The sequence below is a fragment of the Sceloporus undulatus genome, chromosome 1 (genome assembly GCF_019175285.1).
Source record: "Sceloporus undulatus isolate JIND9_A2432 ecotype Alabama chromosome 1, SceUnd_v1.1, whole genome shotgun sequence".
NCBI lineage: Eukaryota > Metazoa > Chordata > Lepidosauria > Squamata > Phrynosomatidae > Sceloporus > Sceloporus undulatus.
In genome coordinates this window covers 277,330,065-277,349,986 of record NC_056522.1, presented here as the reverse complement: position 1 = coordinate 277,349,986, position 19,922 = coordinate 277,330,065, and the positions used below count along the sequence as shown (strand labels likewise).

The following is a 19,922-nucleotide window of genomic DNA, read 5'->3' as shown; positions in this document are numbered from 1 at the left end:
AACTCCCATTATCCCTCACTGTTAGGTTGGGTTCAAACTCCCATTATCCCTCACTGTTAGGTTGGGTTCAAACTCCCATTATCCCTCATTGTTGGCCATGCTGTCTAAGTATTCTGAGAGTTGAAACCCAGCAATATCTCAGAATCCAAGTTTGGGTACAATTACCCTAGTCAATTTGTAAGCCTTATGCAAAAATTCAAGCATCATATACCAGGTGATCTAGACCTCTAAGCAGTTCCTTTCAGAAACAAACAAAACCCTGTTGTGTTGTCATACACATGTGGTTACTTTGAAATATTTCTTTATTCCTCTAATTTTTTATTTTATTTACGGTATTTATACCTTATCTTCAGCTCTAAAGGCTCTCTGAGCCGTTTGCAGATGACGGTTCCCTGCCCTCAGGCTTACAATCTAAAAATACATAACTGTTTTGTTTGTTGTAGTTTTTTTATTAGTGCTAATAAAACAAATCTGTCTTGGTCAAGCGTAGTTTCATAGCATGATAGCTAGAAGGGTAACTTCTTTATATTTAATAAGTGAAAATAGTAGTTTTATATGCTTGAAGGGTTAAAACCTTGCACCCTGCTACATAGAAGTCCTTGAAGTACAAAAAACCTAACTACCTCATTGAGGAGTTGTGTTCTCCTTTTATTATGCATCCATTATTCTGGGATATGGCAAACTTATTAGTTCACATTCATTTTTCAGAATTCTGAGGATGTCCGATGTAAATGCATCTGCCCTCCTTACAAAGAACATGCTGGTGACATTTTCAGCAAAAATGTTTCACAGAAAGACTGGTGAGTATGTGACACATCATTTTATACCTGTACTCTCGGAATATAATGTTCATGTGTAGCAGTTAAACTGTTTAAGAAATATTTTGTAGATATAGAAAACTGAATAGACATTAACAACCAAATCCAATTTTTGTTTCCAACTAGGATAGGACAGAGTCAGTGTAGTATAGTAGTTTGAGCCTTGGGCCATGACTCTGGAGACCAGCTCAGTCATATAAACGGGTGATCCTGGGCAAGTCGCACTCTCAGCCTCAGAGGATGGCAATGGCAAGCCCTTTCTGAAGAAACATGCCAAGAAAGCCCTGTGACAGGGTTGCTTTAGGGTTGCTGTTAGTCAAAAACAACTTGAAGGCACACAGCAACAACAACAGAGGGTAGAATTACTCAATCACAGCTGACAGAGACTTATCCAAGAAGACCTAACATTGTAATTGCTGACAAAAATGTTTTTAGCAAATATTGACTGGGAGTGAATACAGTGGGGCTTCCTTAGCCATGGGCTTGCCACCCACGGATTTAACCATCTGCAGATGACAAACCCTGTTGCCCTCAATGGCAGCATGTGCACACGGCCACACTAGCAGGAATAACAGGACTTCAGGTCCGACATGTCTTAATATCCGTGAGGGGTTCAGAATGGATCCCTCCTGGATTCCAAGGTCCGACTGTACTTATGTCACCCGGTGACAATTTATTTTTGTTTACTTACCTTTTGTGCAGACACAAATATATTTTGCATCTACTATCTTCTGTATATCAAGTGGTTACAATTCCAACTAAATGAGTTTCAGTTCTGGGTTTTAACACAACAAAATATGGAAAAACCAAAGAGGGAGGTGACTACAGAGAGGGAGGCAAAACACTGTATTTATAGGAAGTTTTTCTATGTGGTGGATTAGCACAGTGTATAACTTGTCCTGTAAATATACTGTCAGGGAGATCATATGATTGCTTTTAAATTAAATCAGCTGTATTAAGTATGGCTTTATTTACAAATGCTCGATTTGTGGCTCATCTAGTAGATGTGACCTACCAGTTTGTAAGATCTTATGAGGCTAGTAGAATACTTATTAAATTTTCTTGTGCAAATATTATCACATGGTGTAATAATATTCCATCCTCTGAATTTTGTAGTGTCATAACTTCCCATCATCTGATACAAATTCAGGGAAAGGGGTAATAAATTAATTGCTGAAGGAAATCAGTCCAAGAAAACCTGCAAGTTCAGTCAAATGCAAAGGACTGGCAATTCTTGCTTTTAATGAACATGTTCTTTTTCTTGAGACAATTCATTCCGTCCTGAAATAGTCACTAAAACCTCTGTGAACATGTGAGGATGCTATTACATTTCTGCTCTGTCTTCCCTGTGTAAGGCTTAATCAGTGTTTGAAACCACAAATCAGAAGTTTCCTTAATTGTCTTGTTCATATAGGATTAAAAGATGTGATAAATTGTAAGTGAGGAGAAAGGCATGATTGTTCTATAAAAAGAATGTGTGGTGTTTTATATGGTGAGACAGCCGACAGCATGAAGCAGGATTAAAAACAAAAGACAGCTGAAACACTGCTACCTTTCCATGATCATTTACATGTTGAGAATAGTTTTCTTTTACCACTGCCTTCAGTTGAACAGTTATTGTTGATACCAAAAAGATTGGGATCCTCACCAGTGAGACCTAGACTGAAATGCACTGCTTCAAAGTGTCAGATTATTGTAACATCATTACAATATTAAAATGAAAGTAGCTGGATTCTAATATGCTGGTGGGCTGGATTGTTTTTAGGGCCAAGATGACTGTGTGGTGTGTGAAGTCTTTTGATTGATCATTTAACTCCAACTCCTGGATATTTAACTCCTGATTATGCTGCCACTTCCAGGCCCCCATAATTGTAATTTTTCAACTGAGGAGCAGTGATGGGGAGATGAGCATGTGGGCATAAGACCTGGTATCATAGAGCCAGCTGGCGTTTCAGGAATCTCTTGTCTAGAAAATTGCCATACACATATTTGAACTCTTAATTCAAAAATATATTTTTCCCCATTGTTGGCAGTTGGTAATTCATAAAATGACTAGCTTCTCATGCAGCAAATTAAATATTTAAATAGATCATTACATGAGTTGAATGTCAAATATTCTTCAGAAAATATGAATAATTTATTGTTTTGCTCTTACTGCATTCAGCATGATTTTTCATTGGGGAATACATCTCTTCAGGCGTATAAACCTGCCTAAATTTATTTTAAGCCTCTTTTTCTTTCTGCCTAGTGATTGTCTTCATGTTGTGGTGCCTATGCCAGTTCCTGGGCCAGATGTGGAAGCCTACTGCTTACGTTGTGAATGCAAATATGAGGAAAGAAGCTCTGAAACAATTAAAGTAAATATATCCCTTGATTGCTTTCTTAAACTGTCAACATGCACATATTTGCATTTCTCCCAAATATACATGCATTAGAAAGTATGCAAAAATGTTAATATGCAGGTTATGTAATAGAATCTATGGAATTCCATCCAGTCTAGTCCAGATAAAACTACAATACAGTTACAATTCTTAGGCATTGTTATGGGTTCCTCATGGTACAAGCTGTGCAGCAGCTACTGTAACAGGTTGAAGTCCACAAAGTGTTCTTGTTTTTAAAATATCTGCTATATTGTATAGATTCCGTATGGTATGAGATCACTAAATAATAGATTTATGTCCGTAGGTACTGGTTTAGAGCCTTTGTTGCTATCAGTCTTCATGGGCATTATTAAAAAATTAGTGCTTACTCATCTTCCCTTCCTTATAGCTATTTTCATTAGTACAGATGAGTTAAGGACGGTTGTAAGTTATAAATCCTAAATGATAAAATCTTCTAGTCTGAAATAATGTTTTCCTTGTTTGTAGAGCAGCCAGGAGTATCTGAATACCACTGTATTTTGCAAACTGGTTTAAATAAGCCTTTGATTTCTTGAATAACTTGCTGGTGTGGAATCAAGACACAATTTATTACACCTTTTGGTGCGTGTCAGGGGTTTTTTAAGCAAGCAAAATGAACACAGATCATCTTCCTTTAGATGTGTTTTGGCTGTCATTATACATATGAGGGAAATACATGCAGCCTTGTGATGTCAAGATCCTCAATTACTTAAGGGCCTGCTCTAAAAAATAAGTGAAAAGATATGTCATCCTGAAAAGATCACATGACTATAAGTGGGGCTCTCCTATAATATTACGAACACTCTGTAAAATTCTTCCCTTTCATTCTTTGTATGCTGGTCATGCATTGCTTCACATTTTGTTAATGTTTTTGGAAACATCAGTGAATACATGGATCTTATTAAATAGCCAGTTTAATTAATTTTTCTCTGTGATATTGACACTGATCTTGTCTGTTGCACAGTCTACTTTATTAAATGCCATTCAAAACAAGTTTTAAGTTGGGATACTTCTGTCTTCAAATACAATAGGTCTGGCACTGGAACATACTAGTTTTCTAACTTGCTTACCTGTCTTGGTTCTTATGGTTCCACTTTATTCCTTTAGCAATAACTTAAAGACTTGTAATCTGTGTGGAAGCATGCCACAATATGTGGTAACTGAATAGAATCCCACAAATGCACACACACCAGTTCACGGATATTATCTATCAAAGAGATGAAATTTCAAGCAAAATAAACAAGTTTGCAAATATGTGTGTTGATCAGAAATATGATATGCATTGCTGTTCCCCATAAATGTGCCTGGTTTGCTGCTGCATTCTGTGGAACCATTCAGAAAGTATCTAGAATAGTTTCTCTCAACATTTGACCTTGAATATGTTTTAAAATTCACTCTCAGATGCCTAAGTCAACATAGCTGATGGTTCTGAGAGGACAAATCCAAAAATCAGGAGGACTAAAGGATGAGAAACAATGATCTAGCATAATTATCATAAAATCTGTACCAGAAGGTGTTTATATTCTTATTTTGCTTATACTGTCTGTCTTTTTGCAATTGCAACCAGTATTTAATTTAAAGCCAATGGATTGGCTTCAGAGATTCTGTTCCTACAAGGAATCCCTTGCACCTAGCATATTGTTCAGTAGTACTAACTGCTGTTTCATGTTTCTGAAATCATAAAGTTTGCATAGGCTGTAAACTGAGATATCAATACATTCATGTTACTTGAAAAAAATATTTTCACTTCCTTCTCTGCCTCCCCATTTTGTAGAGTATACTTTTATTTTCTCTTCATTTCTTTATGATAAACGTGGAGGTGGCTGGGAAAAATAATGTGTTTATGTGGTTTAGTTCTTTGCAAATTGCTGAGAATGGAAGGCCTGAATGGTTATATTGCTGTAGGCATTTTGTTTTATTTTGCCAGTTGCATTCTCTAAATTGTTCTCTTGTGCCATAAACTGAATTACTGTGTTATGTTGTATAGATTACTATCATCATATATTTGTCCATCTTGGGTCTCCTACTCCTGTACATGGTGTATCTCACAATGGTAGAACCTATTCTGAAGAGACGTCTCTTTGGACATTCGCAGCTAATACAGAGTGATGAAGACATTGGGGTAAGTGTTTTCTAAATAGTCCATGAGCTGGAACTTCCCTTATAGGCAAACTGTTCATTGAGTTTTGCTAGCTGAAAGATCAGTTTGGCAGTATAAGGAAGATATTTTCTAGAAACAGCTTTAAAAAGAGTTCTACATATTATTTTTCATTTGAAATAAAGCCCTTACATGGAGTAATTGAGATGGGATCAAAACTAGGTATATGCCTTGCCACTGGTTTAATCTCAGTTTCCAAAACCTAGCTCATATACAGAAAACAAATGTATTGGTTAATTCAGGAAAGATGACTCAAATATGCTTTGTGGCCCTACTAGAATGTGACTTGCAGATAGATTGAATTCAGACATAATGATAAATTGTAATTAACCATTACTGGAACAAGCCTAGACAGATTCCTTAGCATTTTTAATGAGTTTTCGTTTAACTTGAATTGTCTAGAGGTTTATTTATTTATTTATTTGTGCCATTCACAACTTTGAACTTTGAAAGCACTTCAATTTCTTGAGACTAGCACAGATCGCATGACAGAACATTCTAAGGCAGTGTCATTTTATACTCTTCTGGGATGTCTCTCATCTTGGGGTTGCGAGCAGAACATTTTTGAATTTAGAGGAAGAGGCACTTCAGATGAACGTCTTTGGAAGTGTTAAAACCACTATAAAATCTGCATCAAAGTGAAAGTTCTGTGCCATGATAATTTGAGTTGCATGATAGAAACTTGCAGGCATTTGCTTATTTTTCATAACTACTGTTTCTGCTAGCAATTACAAAGGACAACAAGTGTTTTCTTGGAAATTTCCATGGAAACTTGAAATTGCTCACAATCACAATTTGTGATGGTTGGTACTATTTCTGGTAGATTGCACCCCCCCCTCTTTTTTTTTTTTTTACTAACTACTGTATCATAACTCCTTAAACATGGCTTATGATTCCCAACTCCAACCCCCATTCTTTTTGCTAACTATTGTATATTAAAACATCTTAAATATGGTTTATGATTCCCAGTTTGATATCTGTATATGTCAAAATGCTAACAGTCTTGATCTGTTATACCTAAAATTAGTTTTACCATGTTAACATAGTAAAGAATCTATAATGTGAATGTTTAATGTGCCATATATTTCACATACATGAATTTTCCAAATCGGACCACCAAGACAAAGCCTGGTGTTCAAAACATCCTTGAATCAAAGTATGTTTGGGATTAAATGTCCGTCATTTATGTGTGGATTGCATGTAATCATAGGTTTGCTTAATAGGATGACTGAAATGTTTAATATAAACACACAGTTGTCATTCAGCTCTGTTGGCTAAACAGCTGTGTTTTTGCTTTTTATTTTAAGATATTGAATGTAAACATGTGTATTGGTATTATTTGACATCTTGAAGTGAGTATCCCAAACAGTTTCATAAGCATTGCTAATTAGCAACAGAGAAGATTAAACATAGAGCCACAGTGTCAACAGTTTAAAATTTAGTACTATCTAATACAGAGTGAATAATTTATTGGTTATTATACTGAGAGGCAGTGTAGTGTGTGGTGTGAACTTATTATTATTATTATTATTATTATTATTAAGATTTATTTATAAAGCACTTATTTATTTATACATTTGTGTATTTATTTATTTATTTAAAAATATCTTAGGTAGAAAAAATGAAATGCATAGATATAGGATGGGGGACACCTGGCATAACGAGGCTATGTGTGAAAGAGATCTAGGAGTCCTAGTAGACCACAAGTTGAACATAAGTGAACAGTGTGATACGGCAGCTAAAAAGGCCAATGGGATTACATGGAGTTCTAGGCTGTTCTAGGATTCTAGGCTGCATCCTTTGTTCTAGATCAAGGGAAGTAATAGTGCTACTCTATTCTGCCTTAGTCAGGCCTCACTTGGAATACTGTGTCCAGTTCTAGGCACCACAATTCAAATTGGATGTTGACAAATTGGAGCATGTCCAGAGGAGGGCAACTAAAATGAACGGTCTGGAAACCATGCCTTATGAGGAGAGCTGACAGTAAAGGCTGTTCGACAGTGGAACACACTCCCTTGGAGTGTGGTGGAGTCTCCTTCTTTGGAGGTCTTTAAACAGAGGCTGGATGGCCATCTCTCGGGGATGCTTTGATTGTGAATTTCTGCATGGTAGGGGTTGGACTGGATGGCCCTTGCGATCTATTCCAACTCAATGATACTAACTTATAAAGAACTTGGACTAGGACTATTATATAGTGGTTCTGATCTTTCTTGGAAGGGCAAACTCAGAAGGTAGTGTTGAGCGACTTTTGTTCAACTCCCTGGCTGTTAGCCTATGGGTTCTGTTTTGTCCCCCCATGCTATTTAACATCTACATGAAACCACTGGGAGAGGTCTTCTGGAGTTTTGCAGAGTCACCAATATATGGCTGATGCCCAACTCATATCTCCTTTCCATGAGATTCCAAGGAAGCTGTCTCTGTACTAAACCAGTCTCTGCTGTCAGTAATGAACTGGATGAAGGCAAACAAATGGAAACATAACCCAGACAAAACAGAGATGCTCCTGATCAGTCATAAGGCAGATCAGGGAATACGGACTCTGCCTATGCTGGATGGGGTTATACTCCCCCTGAAATCTCAGACTCACAACTTGGGTGTGCTCCTGGCTTCAACTCTGAGCCTGGATGCCCAGATTTCAGCTGTGTCTGGGAGTGTATTTGCACAATTGAAACTAGTGCACCAGCTGCACCCGTTCCTTGAGATGTCAGATCTGGTTCTGGTGACACATGCTTTGATTACATCCCATTTGGACTACTGTAATGCACTCTATATGAGGCTGCCTTTGCAAAATGTTTGGAAACTTCTGTGGGTTCAAAATGTGGTCAGAATGCTGACCAGGGACACTTATAGGGAGCATCTAATCCCCTTGTTGAAACAGCTCCACTGGCTATTGGTTTATTTCTGGGCACAGTTCAGAGTGCTGATCCTAACCAATACTGTATAGGCCTACATGGTTTTAGGTCCAGACTATATGAAAGACTGTATGTCCTCATACATACCTGCCAGTGTCCTAAGATCTATGGAGGAAGTCTTTCTCTTGGTCCTGCCACCATCACAGCCTCCTTGGGTGAGGATATGAGAGAGAGGGCCTTCTCAGTGGCTGCTCCCATCCTCTAGAACTGTTTCCACAGAAGACTAGCAAATATGTTTTTATTCAAGCAAGTTTTGATATATAAATGTGTCGGGGAGTCTTTTATATGGGGTGTTCACTCTATTTATATTTTAAACTTTTGCATTTTATGTCATTTTGTATTGTTTTTAGCCAGCTGATTTTAATTGCTTTAAAATTTTTGTTGTAAATTAAAATAAAACATGGTTTTATCTGTGAACTGCCTTGAATCCCTTTCTGGGAGAAAGGTGGAATAGAAATGAATGAAATAGGACTCTGGGAGACCTGGGTTCAAATTTCTGCTCAGCCATAAAAACTACTGAGTGGCCATGGTCAACTCATACTCTTCACCTAAGAGGAAGGCAGTGGCTAACTCCCACTGAATAAATGTTATGAAGAACATTCTATGATAGGGTTGCCAGAAGTTTACTTGAAGGCACATAACTGTAACAGCATTAATAATTAGTTATTATTGAACATCTTAAAAGCATCTGATCTTATGCTTCCTAAGTACTGTACATAAGTGGAAGGATAAGACAATTTGTGCCCAAGGACTCACAATGCAGGAAAATAGAGGGAAGCAAACATTAGAGCAACAGTCCTTCTCTGGCAATTGAATGGGTTAAGCTGAGCTCAGTCCTAAAATCCAGAGTAAGGTTTCTACCTCTGCTCTTTCACTCGTCTTCCTCTTGCTTTGAAAAGCTGTATTACATGATTGTAATCCTTGTTTAATGACATAGAGGAGAGATGCAGTAACAGATCTGCAGGCTTCTTACTGGAAGCCCCTCCCCCTATTTTATTTTATTTTTTAATTTGGTTAGACCCTTCCAGTGGCTTTAAAATGTTGGAGGGAAAAGCAGTTTATCTCCTAAGCGCTCCACATATCTGGAAAAGAAAAAGACTCCTAAAATTGGCTGAAAATCAGCCAAAAATGAAGCTGGGAGGTCACTTCCAGACATGTTGAGTGCACCAACGTAGTCCCTGGGTGGTGTGCATGGTGAAAAATAGCTCCCTTCTATAGTTGCCCAGCTCTAGCTTAGAGCCCAAGGTCTGGTTGACAAAATCCCCAAGGGGAGTCAGCATTTTTGGCTTGTTTCTTTCCTTTCTGGCTGCAGTTCCTTGTGTGACATTGTATGCTATTACAGAGTTCCCTTATATTCAGACGCTTTTAGGTAAGTGACATAATAAGGGATAAATGAGAAGACCTCATTGTGTTCATAACACTGTTCACTGTTATTGTTTTTTTTTTTAAAAAAAATAAAATCCTGGAATCAAAAGAGTACAAATACTTTGTCTTCCACAATAAAACTATCGAAACTCAAAATGCTCCTGTGCAGCACTTCTCTATAGCCCATGAGAATCTTTGCTAATTCTTCCTGCCTGTCCTCTTATCATATACACTCATCCCTCTACATTTGTGGCTTTGACTTTTGCTGATTTGATTATTTGTGGATTTAATTAATATACTTTTCCCCTAGGAATCTCTAAACCCTCCAGAGAATTTCTGCTGGAAGTTGAGTTGTGCTGGAGGACCTAAAGATTTTTAGAGAAAACACTTCTCTAGGCATTTGTAGGTCCTACAAATGATTTTGTGGTCAAATTCTGGCAGATGTTGGCCACAGAGTTCTGCTGAAAGACCTAGAAATTCCTAGAGAGGTATTCTCTCAGGTTAAAAAAGTACTGTTTATTTGCATTTTTTTTCACAGGGGTCTTGTGCCCCTAACCCCAGTGAATGTGGAAGAAGACGTGTATATCCTTTTCTTATGTGCAACACAAAAAAAATCTATACTGCTTGCTTTGACTTTCCTGCCTTCCCCTGACCCTCTTCTTTTGTGTGTTTGTGGGAACATTACTAGTGTGAAGTCATGCCGTCTGAGCAACAGAAAAACTACTTGGAAGATAGAAACAGAAATGCTTGATACTTTTTTTTTTTGCTCCTCTTCCTCCGTGCAACTTTTTTTTGGTCAAAGTGATGATACTGAGAATTTGAGTAGTTGCTAATACTGAATGGAGAAGACTTTATGTAGAAATGAATATACTAGCCTTTTCTAAAAAGATGCAACCTATAGATATGGCTTAGAAAGAATAAAGATAACTTAAGAAATGCCCTTCCCCAGAAACTCATCAGGTTCTCATATGTAAAGTAAACCGAAATGCTTCAAGCAGTGTGTTTTTAGGTTCAAGTGGTGTGCTGAGCACTAAATGATGCAATAATAAAAAATTGTTCAATTTCAGGACCACCAGCCTTTTGCAAATGCGCATGATGTGTTGGCCCGTTCCCGAAGCCGTGCGAACATGTTGAACAAAGTGGAGTATGCCCAGCAGCGTTGGAAACTCCAAGTTCAAGAACAGCGCAAATCTGTGTTTGACCGCCATGTTGTCCTAAGTTAAAAAGTACAGTTGCTAATTTCAAATGATATTGGAAGGGGAAGAAATGGACTCAGATAAAGCACTGACTTCTGTATTTCTGGTATGCCACTACATGAGAAGACTTATTTTTGTTCATCAGGAGCAATGAGAGTACAAACACAAGGATGATATTAAAATATTTTAACAAGCCAAAATCTCTGTTCACTATTATATTACTTGTATTAATAAAACATAAGCAATTATCTTGTGATAACTTTGCCATTGAAAGATAATTGAATATGGTTCTTAAATCCAGTTTTCACTAATATCTATGTGAAGAAATGAAAATATGTGCAGCTTTTCTGTTACAAAAGATTTTACACAATGAACTTTTGTAAATATATTTGTTTTCCTACCGTTTGCTGTGTATGTTGTACAGTATAGTTGTCACATCTAAAACTGCCTTGTGTATAAATTTTATGTCATGTACTGCCAATTCATTAGCTGATCTCTGCAACTGTAAGGTGAAGCCTAAGTAGGCAGAGGTAGTTCGTAAGCAGATACAGTGTAAAGAAAACAGACTTGTGCGGTGCATGATAGGAAAGGTTGCCCTTCTAGGCTGCTTGCTGAATTCTCTATGGATACCTACAAATGTTTTATTAATGTAAATTCTGGTAAGCTGATGGACAATAACTATTTTTAAAGATTAGCTTGATAATGGAATGCAAATAAATTCTTCAGAATCTCTTGTCCTGGGAGTTGATAGTATTTTTAAAAGCTGTTTTGATCCTGTCCATATTCCTAGATAATTAAGCACTTTAAATACTTGATTACTACAAAATGAAATATTTTATACTGAATCTTACACGGAGCCGGTGGGATCTTTTGGAGCCATAAGGTTAATTTTCAAGGTTGCTGGGAATTGTAGTCCAATATCATCTGTAAGGCTTAATCAATTCCCACTCCTGCTTTAGAGACAACATTCCCTTGCTATACTGTTGTAGCATGAGTTCTCACCTTGCCATTAAATGAGAATGAATCGTTTGTAATTACAAATTGAAATCTTTTAAAATTCCCCCCATCTTGGGGAAAGGGTGGCATTTGAATAAATTTAATAACCAAACTGAATACCTTTCAGTGCTGTATTCCCTACTGCCCTCAAAGCTGTTCTCCACTATTTTGTAACAGTATCTGCTGTTCCCTCCTCCATGTCCCTGCATGGCTGTGCACTCCTCCCTGGAGCTTCTATTTCCAGAGTTCAGTAAATTTCATTAGAGAATAATCTTGTCTCCATGTAGCAATACTTTCAAAATTAGGTTGCAGATGAAGTGGCATTCCAATTGGAACACTTACACTACAGCCTTAGCAGGTGATGTTATTACATTGACATAAGGTTTTCTTATTCAATCTGGTTCTGTTAGTTTGATTGCTTGAAGGTTTCCCTGTGTAAGGGAAGGTGTGTACTGAGTAATCCAACAAATGTTAACCTATAGAAGTTGATGCAAAAATAAGACTTACTGAGCTCAATGTGGTTTACTCAGGTAAATGGGTATAGTATTTCAGCTTTTGAGCTTAGACCTATTTAGCTAGAGTACCCTCATATTTGTTAGCAAGGGCTGTATTCAGATGTATTAAAATTGCCAGGTTCACAATGACAGTTCTAATCCAGGATGAAATCAGATTAAAACAAATCTAGATCAAGGGTGGAGAATGTGTAGCCTTCTGCTGTTTTGGACTGCTGCTCTCATCATCTTTGGTTATAATGGTGAGAGCTGATAGAAGTTGCAGATCAATAACATCTTAGTTTACTCATCAGCAAAAGGAACAGTGAGGGCTAAAAATGCATAGCACACTTCTGCCTCAATCAGGTTAAACTGGTGATAGATATCCCTCCAAGCTGCTGGCCAATTGCCCAACTTTAGTAATAAGATAAGCAGACACCAAGAAGATAGCCACTGGATTTTGTGCTTGTATGTGTCTTCAAGTCGACTTAGAGTGACTGCATGAATTTCATAGGGTTTTCTTGGATAAGGAATACTCAGAGGAAGCTTTGACAGTTCCTTCCTCTGAAATATAGCCTGTAGTAATTGGCATTCATAATTGCAACCAGTATTTAATTTAAAGCCAATGGGTTGGCTTCAGAGGTTCTGTTCCTACAAGGAACCCCTTGCACCCAGTTTACTAATACTAACTGCTGTTGTATGTTTCTGAAGACATAAAGTTTGCATAGGCTGCAAACTGTTGGGGGTGCTTTGATTCCTGCATGGCAGGGGTTGGACTGGATGGCCCTTGTGGTCTCTCCCAACTCTACAATTCTGTGATTCTGTGAGACAGTGTGGCATATTGATTTGAGTGTTGGACTCAGGGTTTGAAACCCATTGGGTGAGTCACATGCTCTCAATCTCAGGGAAAGGCAAACAAAGTTCTGAGCAAATCTTGCCAAGAAAGCCCCATGATAGGTTCACCACAGTGTGGCCGTATGTTGGAAATGACTTGAAGGCACGCAGCAACAACAACACAGCTTGGCATTCAGCATGTGTATGTGGCTTCAAAACTCCTGTCGACTCAGATTAATAAAACATTTTCCTCCACTACTGTGCTAAATTATTATATTTATTTATACATTGCTTCCCCCACCACCAAAGTTGGGTCTCAAAGTGGCTTGCAATTGAATAAAATTATCAACCCTCCTGCTTCATCACTCACATTTCACTGGGAAAACCAGGGAGCCAAATGGACAATAGCAAATGAGAGGAGAATTTAAAATACACAGCTGGCAATTGGTTAACTGGCTGAGCCCAAAGAGTGCTCAACAATGGCTCCTTTTCATCCTGGAGGGAAGTGACCAGTGGGGGCCCACAGGCCTTGGTCCTGGGGCCAGTGTTGTTCAACATTTTTATCACTGACTTGGATAACAGAATTGGGGGTTTAGGCCCTCTCCAGATGGGCCTTCCCTTAGGTGACATCCTTGTCATGTGCTAGAGTTGCCTTGGGGCGCTCTGCCCACATGAGGCCTAACCCTAGCAAGTGACAAGGGCACAATCATGATGGTCCACACGGGGGCCGCTATGCGCCATCCCAGGAAGCTTACGGTAGCCTAATAGTGGAGCTGGAAGGAGCTCCAAAACGGAGCTCCTTCTTGGGGAGTGCCTTGTTTCTGCAGCCACCAAACGGCTGCGGGAACGAAGCCGGGAGAAAGGGGCCATTGGCCCCTTTTTCTCCTGGCTGTGGCTCCCCGGGGTGTCCAGGGGCATGAAGCCCCAAGGACACCCCTTTCCACTTTTCCCTGGTCCTGAAAAGTGCCAGATTGGGGCCTTTGGGCTGCCGCTGTGGCTGCCCTGGCCCCAATCCGTGCTTCAATGGAGCAGCTGCAGGCAGCCCCAAAGGGGCGGTCTGTACCCTGCCATACTTATCAAATTTACAGATGACACCAAATTGGGAGGAATAGCTAATACTCCAGAGGACAGGATCAAAATTCAAAATGACCTGAATAGACTAGAAAACTGGTCCAAAGCTAACAAAATGAAATTCAACACGGAGAAATGTAAGGTACTGCACTTAGGACGGAAAAATGAAAAGCACAGATATAGATGGGGGACACCTGGCTGAACGAGACTACGCGTGAAAGGGATCTAGGAGTCCAAGTAGACCACATTGAGAAACTGGAGCGCATCCAAAGGAGGGTAACAAATGGTGAAGGGTCTGGAAACCATGTCCTGTGAGGAATGACTTAGGGAGCTGGGGATATTTAGCCTGGAGAAGAGAAGGTTAAGAGGTGATATGATAGCCCTGTTTAAATATTTGAAGGGATGTCATATTGAGGAGGGAAGAAGCTTGTTTTCTGCTGCTCCAGAGAACAGGACCTGGAACAATGGATGTAAGCTACAGGAAAAGAGATTCCACCTCAACATTAGGAAGAACTTCCTGACAGTAAGGGCTGTTCGACAGTGGAACACACTCCCTCGGAGTGTAGTGGAGTCTCCTTCATTGGAGGTCTTTAAGCAGAGGCTGGATGGCCATCTGTTGGGGATGCTTTGACTGAAGACTTCGTGCATGGCAGGGGTTGGACTGGATGGCCCTTGTGGTCTCTTCCAACTTTACAATTCTATGATTCTAAGACTGTTGGTGGTTATCACATCATTATCTGCTGTTATCTGCCAGACGGCTTGCCCAAGAGAATTCTCCCGTTTCCCCAGGGGGTCCCACTTGTATTTTTGCAAACATGACTGGAGGGCCTAGATACCCTAAAGAAGTGATACTCAAACTTTTACCCTTGGGACTCTCCTTTACGTGTAGACAACATGTGGACGTCACATCCCTCAGCTTGATGTAGTATACAAATAAAAATATTTTGTTTAATTAGTGTGTGTATTCTTATTTGCACATTCATGTATATTTATATTTTAACATTTTATAAGGAAATAACTTTCCAATTAGAACAGTTTTATGTAACTAAATTCAATATTTAATGCATGTATAAGTTTTACACATTAAAAGGTTTCAGAAGAGGAGGAGGAATCTGGGCCTTGCGTCTGTTTTGAGCAACTCTTGTGCCCCCAGGGATCCCACCCCACTGTTTGAGAACCTCTGATTTCTTGACTACCATCTCCCTTCTGAACGCTGCTTGATCCAAGGTACAAGAAATCTTTAAGTATTTTGATTTCCTCATTGTCTAGTTTGAATTTATATAGGTCTTCCACTGTCATTATTTTTGTTTTATGGTCAGCAGCAGGTGTATCTTGGCATTTTCTTCCTTGACTTTCCTCAGTAATTGTTCCAAGTCCATGATGTTTTCCACTAGTAATATGGTGTCATCCATATAACTTAGCTTGTTGATGTTCCTTTCTCCTATCATCACTTCTTCTTCTAAGTCTAATTCTGCTCTTCGTAAATGATGTTTCTGTGTACAATTTGAACAAGTAGGGTGATAGAACGCAACCTTGCCTGACCCTCTTTGTCTATTGGGAAACATTCTGTTTCTCCATATTCTGTTCTAACAGTGGCCTCTTGTCTTGAGTATAGCTTTCTCAGAACTATCAAATGTAGTGGCACCTCTATGTCTTTAAGAGCATTCCATAGCTTTTCGTGATCAATGCAGTCAAAGGCTTTGCTATAGTCTATAAAACATGCTGATTTTCTTTTGGAATCCCTTAGCCAAGGGATGGCACCTTATTTCTGATAAATGATTAAACCCTTATCACTTCCACCACTTTCCCCTACAGTTCACCATTTCTTGTTTTTAGATCATGTTGAGGAATTGCTGAGACATATTCACATATATTTGTTTAGTCAATCCTTTAATAAAGAACATTGACCGCTGGATTCTCTAGCTGACCTTGAATTTTAAAGATAAGCACCACCATTTTGTGACACATCCCATTGGCTTCTTAAAATTGTAGAGATTAATCAATTAACATTAATGTTCACAGAATTAAGACATTTACTGTGGTTATGCATAGAGTTTCTTTTAAATTTGCTGAGATTTTCTTATTTAACATATCTATAGAAAAAGAGATCTAGCAAAAGCTTTTATATGTATGAAGTGTGATTTGATTCTAAAAATTAGCAAATGTCACAATACATGTATTGGAAGGATATAAATATGCTGCTGACTAGACTTTAGCTATAAAACCCCTCTAATATGTTATGCTTTCTATCCCATAATTCTAATATTTATTGACTTTATAGCTGCAGTGTGAGAGGAAGAGCTAAACCAGAAAAGAGCAGATCTTATTGTAAGCTACTTTGCATATTGCCAGTTGACTATAAATTTAGATCTGTCTTTGACTCAGTCCAGCAGGCACTGGAACTGGAGAACTCAGGTAAGAAATATAAGATAGATGGAGACTAACAGCAAATTATTACATATCTCTTATTAATATAAATCTTAATCATTAAATTGATAAGGGGCATATGTTTAGTACATATTTTGTAGACTCTATTTTGTAGCAGAATTTCTACAAAAAAGTATTGTTATCAACATTTTAACAAATTGAACTTTCGCATGATATTGGACCCCATTCCCTTGTATAATATTTTAGATTTTCCCTGTTGATTTGAGGACTTTTTCTCTACTAGTGATGTTTTGTTTTGTTTTGTGATTTGTCTTCAGTAAGACAGTAGATTATTAGCTGGATCTTAAGCAAATTCAGTTTTGCAACAATTTTTTTTAAGAGAGAAAAGAACCAATTTTCATGCTTGGTCCTTAGTAGGACTTGACTTCATAGTAAATAATTTAGTTGAAGGTTTCTCATCAGCTCAGATCTTTGTGATTGGTAACCAATGCTTTTAATTCCTGGAAACTATTCCTGAAACCATTGCCTTTTGATCTCAAATGGTGCTTTAAGTAATTGGCTATTTTTTCACTTTAAAATACACAATATTGATAAAGATGTTTTTATTTTAAGCAATCTACTAATACAGTTTTCCACATGCATGATATATTGGCACAGCTCCTTGAAAATAGTTTTGTTCTTTAACTATATTCATTTGAAATCTTCTTACATGCTGTTTCAAATTTCAGGCCCATTTTTAGTGTGTGTGTGTGTGTGTGTGTGTGTGTGTGTGTAACATCAAGGTTGAGACTGGCTGCTAGGAACTGACCCATGTGAAGAGAATGAATTCAGCTTGCATACATCTGTTTTGCAAATAATGTTGCTGACTTCCTGGCTCATTTGTGACAATTCTTCCCTCAGCAGTTCTTCTTTGAAATCCTAATAATATAGTTGGATTATGGGGATGTGATCTGATTGCTGTGGTTAAAATTAACTTTCATAGAATCATAGAGTCATAGAAGCGTAGAGTTGGAAGAGACCACAAGGGCCAGGTCTAGCCCAAACAATTTTGTTCCTTCAAGCAATGGAAATGTTGGCATCTCTCCCTTGCTCCACCTTCTGAATTGAACTGGATTGTCAGATGAATAGTGACAATGAAATAGCATCACAGCAGAGGGTAGCAGACCAAATTTTAGGGGATGAGGACAGGTTGTGGGTCATACACAGCTCTGTCCTCCAGCAGAGAAGAATGGCTAGGAACCTGAGATAGAAGCTCAAGGGGCTGTTGCTGCTGACATTCAGCATCTTTCTCCTGAAGGTGCTCCTCATTGCCTTAAGATAAGGTTAGCTCTGGTAAAATGAATTTTAGAAAACTGATTATCAAACGATCCACTGAATACAGATGAAAACAACTACTTCCACAATTTCTTATACATAGCAACTAACAGTGTGTCTAAGGACGAGATAGGAAAAGTCCATTATATAGCAGTGGTCTTTGAAACCTTTACACATTTCTTCACTGTCCAAAAATGACAATATGCTGTCTCACAACACAAGAGATACAGAATAGGTATCTTGTAACCGGTACAACATCCTTTGCTTGGAAGAGTCTGCAGCCTTGGGATTACAGCAGAATATTTAATTAGGCAAGAAATGTGTCCAAAAAGATATGTCCATTAAAAGTTACAAAACATATCCAATCAAAGAGAAGCTCATTTGCATTCATTGGAAGTTGTGTGCAGACATCACTTGTCTTCCCCAGGACTATGAATCATTAAAAGAGAAGGAAAGAGAGAGCCACAGACTGTAATGATGTGAAGTGGATGTATGAGAAAGAGGAGTACAGTGGTACCCCGGGTTACGAAATTAATTCGTTCCGCGGTTAATTTCGTAACCCGAAATACCTTCGTAAGCCGAATTCCCATAGGCGCTAATGGAAAAATAGCTCTCTGCTGCCCTCCGGTGGCGGAAAATAGCGCCGCGGTTTTTTCGTAACCCGAAGAAACCTTCGTAAGCCGAAGCAATAAATCCCTATGGGATTTTTTCGTATCCCGAAAAATTCGTAACCCGGCGCATTCGTATCCCGGGGTACCACTGTAATGGAAAATTTTATACCTGTCCTGATAACTGTCTGCGTTTCTCCAATAAGGTGTGTCTTATGAGAATGAAAATGACAGAAATAGGGCAAAATAAAGGTTTAACCTAGGGCAAACAATTAATAAACATTTCACGTATTTCAGGGATTCAGGGACCATTCCTATGGACATGCAATATTGTATTTAAATAGGCTGGTACTACACTGTCATCGTCCCCAACATAGGTCCATAATATTGGATATGCTCTAAAAATATATACAGTGACATCAAGACTATTTGAATGCATGAGTCATTAAACTGATAACACAGTTCTGCTTTTTCAGGTTTCCACACAAGACATCAAAGCTAAGAAAAGCGGTAATGCCATGGACAAATTCCCAGTCTTCAGCGATTCCTATACTGGACCGATGTCCCAGTTTTGCTACAGGGACCTTTTTGATAGCTTTCATTTGTACCCAGAGTCCTCCCACCAGTTTCCTGGTCCTGAAGATTTGTCTCTGCTTCCATTAATCCCAGAGCAGCTGACAGCTGAAAATCCCTACACCAGTCCTTGCAGTTTCCCATTTCAAGCCTTCTGTGGGAATTTTAGAAGATGTGAGTACTCCTGCAGCCCTGCTTTCATCAGAAAAAGAAATGAAAGGGAAAGGCAGAGGGTTAAGTGTGTCAATGAAGGATATGCCAAACTCAGGCATCACCTACCTGCTGAGTACTTGGACAAACGGCTCAGCAAAGTTGAAACTCTTCGAGCTGCAATTAAATACATCCGACATCTGCAGTCTGTGCTACACAGTGATTCAGAGGGGAATAGCAGGGAAGCTCACCGGTCCTCCCAGGACAGATCTAGAAATGATTCAGTTCCAAAGATGTCATAATCTGTTACGGAGCAAACATAGTACCTCTATAGGTATCCAGCATGTAAGGATCAGATTAACTTGCAAGATAGACTGTGCTGGACAGTATCTTAATTTCAGCATATTAATTTCAGTATCTTAATTATAGGTATGAGATGAATGTTGCTAAAATGTTCAAAAGACTGAATAGCTGTAATTGTTTAAAAGATTCCAAAATATGTTCAATATATGTAGGACTGAAAGTTCGAGCAGATACAACCCAATGTATCACCTCAAGCTCTATACTTTAAATAAAGAAATATTTTAATAAAGGGATATGAATGTTCTGCTTCTTTCTGAGAATTGTATGCCACAACAAACTACAAATC

The 19,922-nt window shown here is 38.5% G+C and overlaps 2 protein-coding genes across 3 annotated transcripts in view; both read left to right on the top strand.

The window, feature by feature from the left end:
* TMEM9B (TMEM9 domain family member B) overlaps positions 1-11,583 on the top strand; it is a 14,129-nt gene extending 2,546 nt beyond the window's left edge. For both annotated transcript variants that reach the window (XM_042445456.1, XM_042445455.1), the window contains exons 2-5: positions 709-800; positions 3,067-3,175; positions 5,205-5,339; positions 10,720-11,583. In XM_042445456.1, coding sequence (XP_042301390.1) covers positions 709-800; positions 3,067-3,175; positions 5,205-5,339; positions 10,720-10,875 — 492 coding nt within the window. In that variant the 3' untranslated portion in view covers positions 10,876-11,583. The remainder of the gene's footprint in view (positions 1-708; positions 801-3,066; positions 3,176-5,204; positions 5,340-10,719) is intronic.
* Positions 11,584-13,880: 2,297 nt separating this feature from the next.
* ASCL3 (achaete-scute family bHLH transcription factor 3) lies at positions 13,881-19,817 on the top strand. Its single transcript, XM_042459470.1, has 3 exons — positions 13,881-13,925; positions 16,536-16,655; positions 19,027-19,817. The coding sequence occupies exons 1-3, from the start codon at positions 13,881-13,883 to the stop codon at positions 19,573-19,575; spliced, it is 714 nt and encodes a 237-aa protein (XP_042315404.1). The 3' UTR covers positions 19,576-19,817.
* Positions 19,818-19,922: the final 105 nt, after the last annotated feature.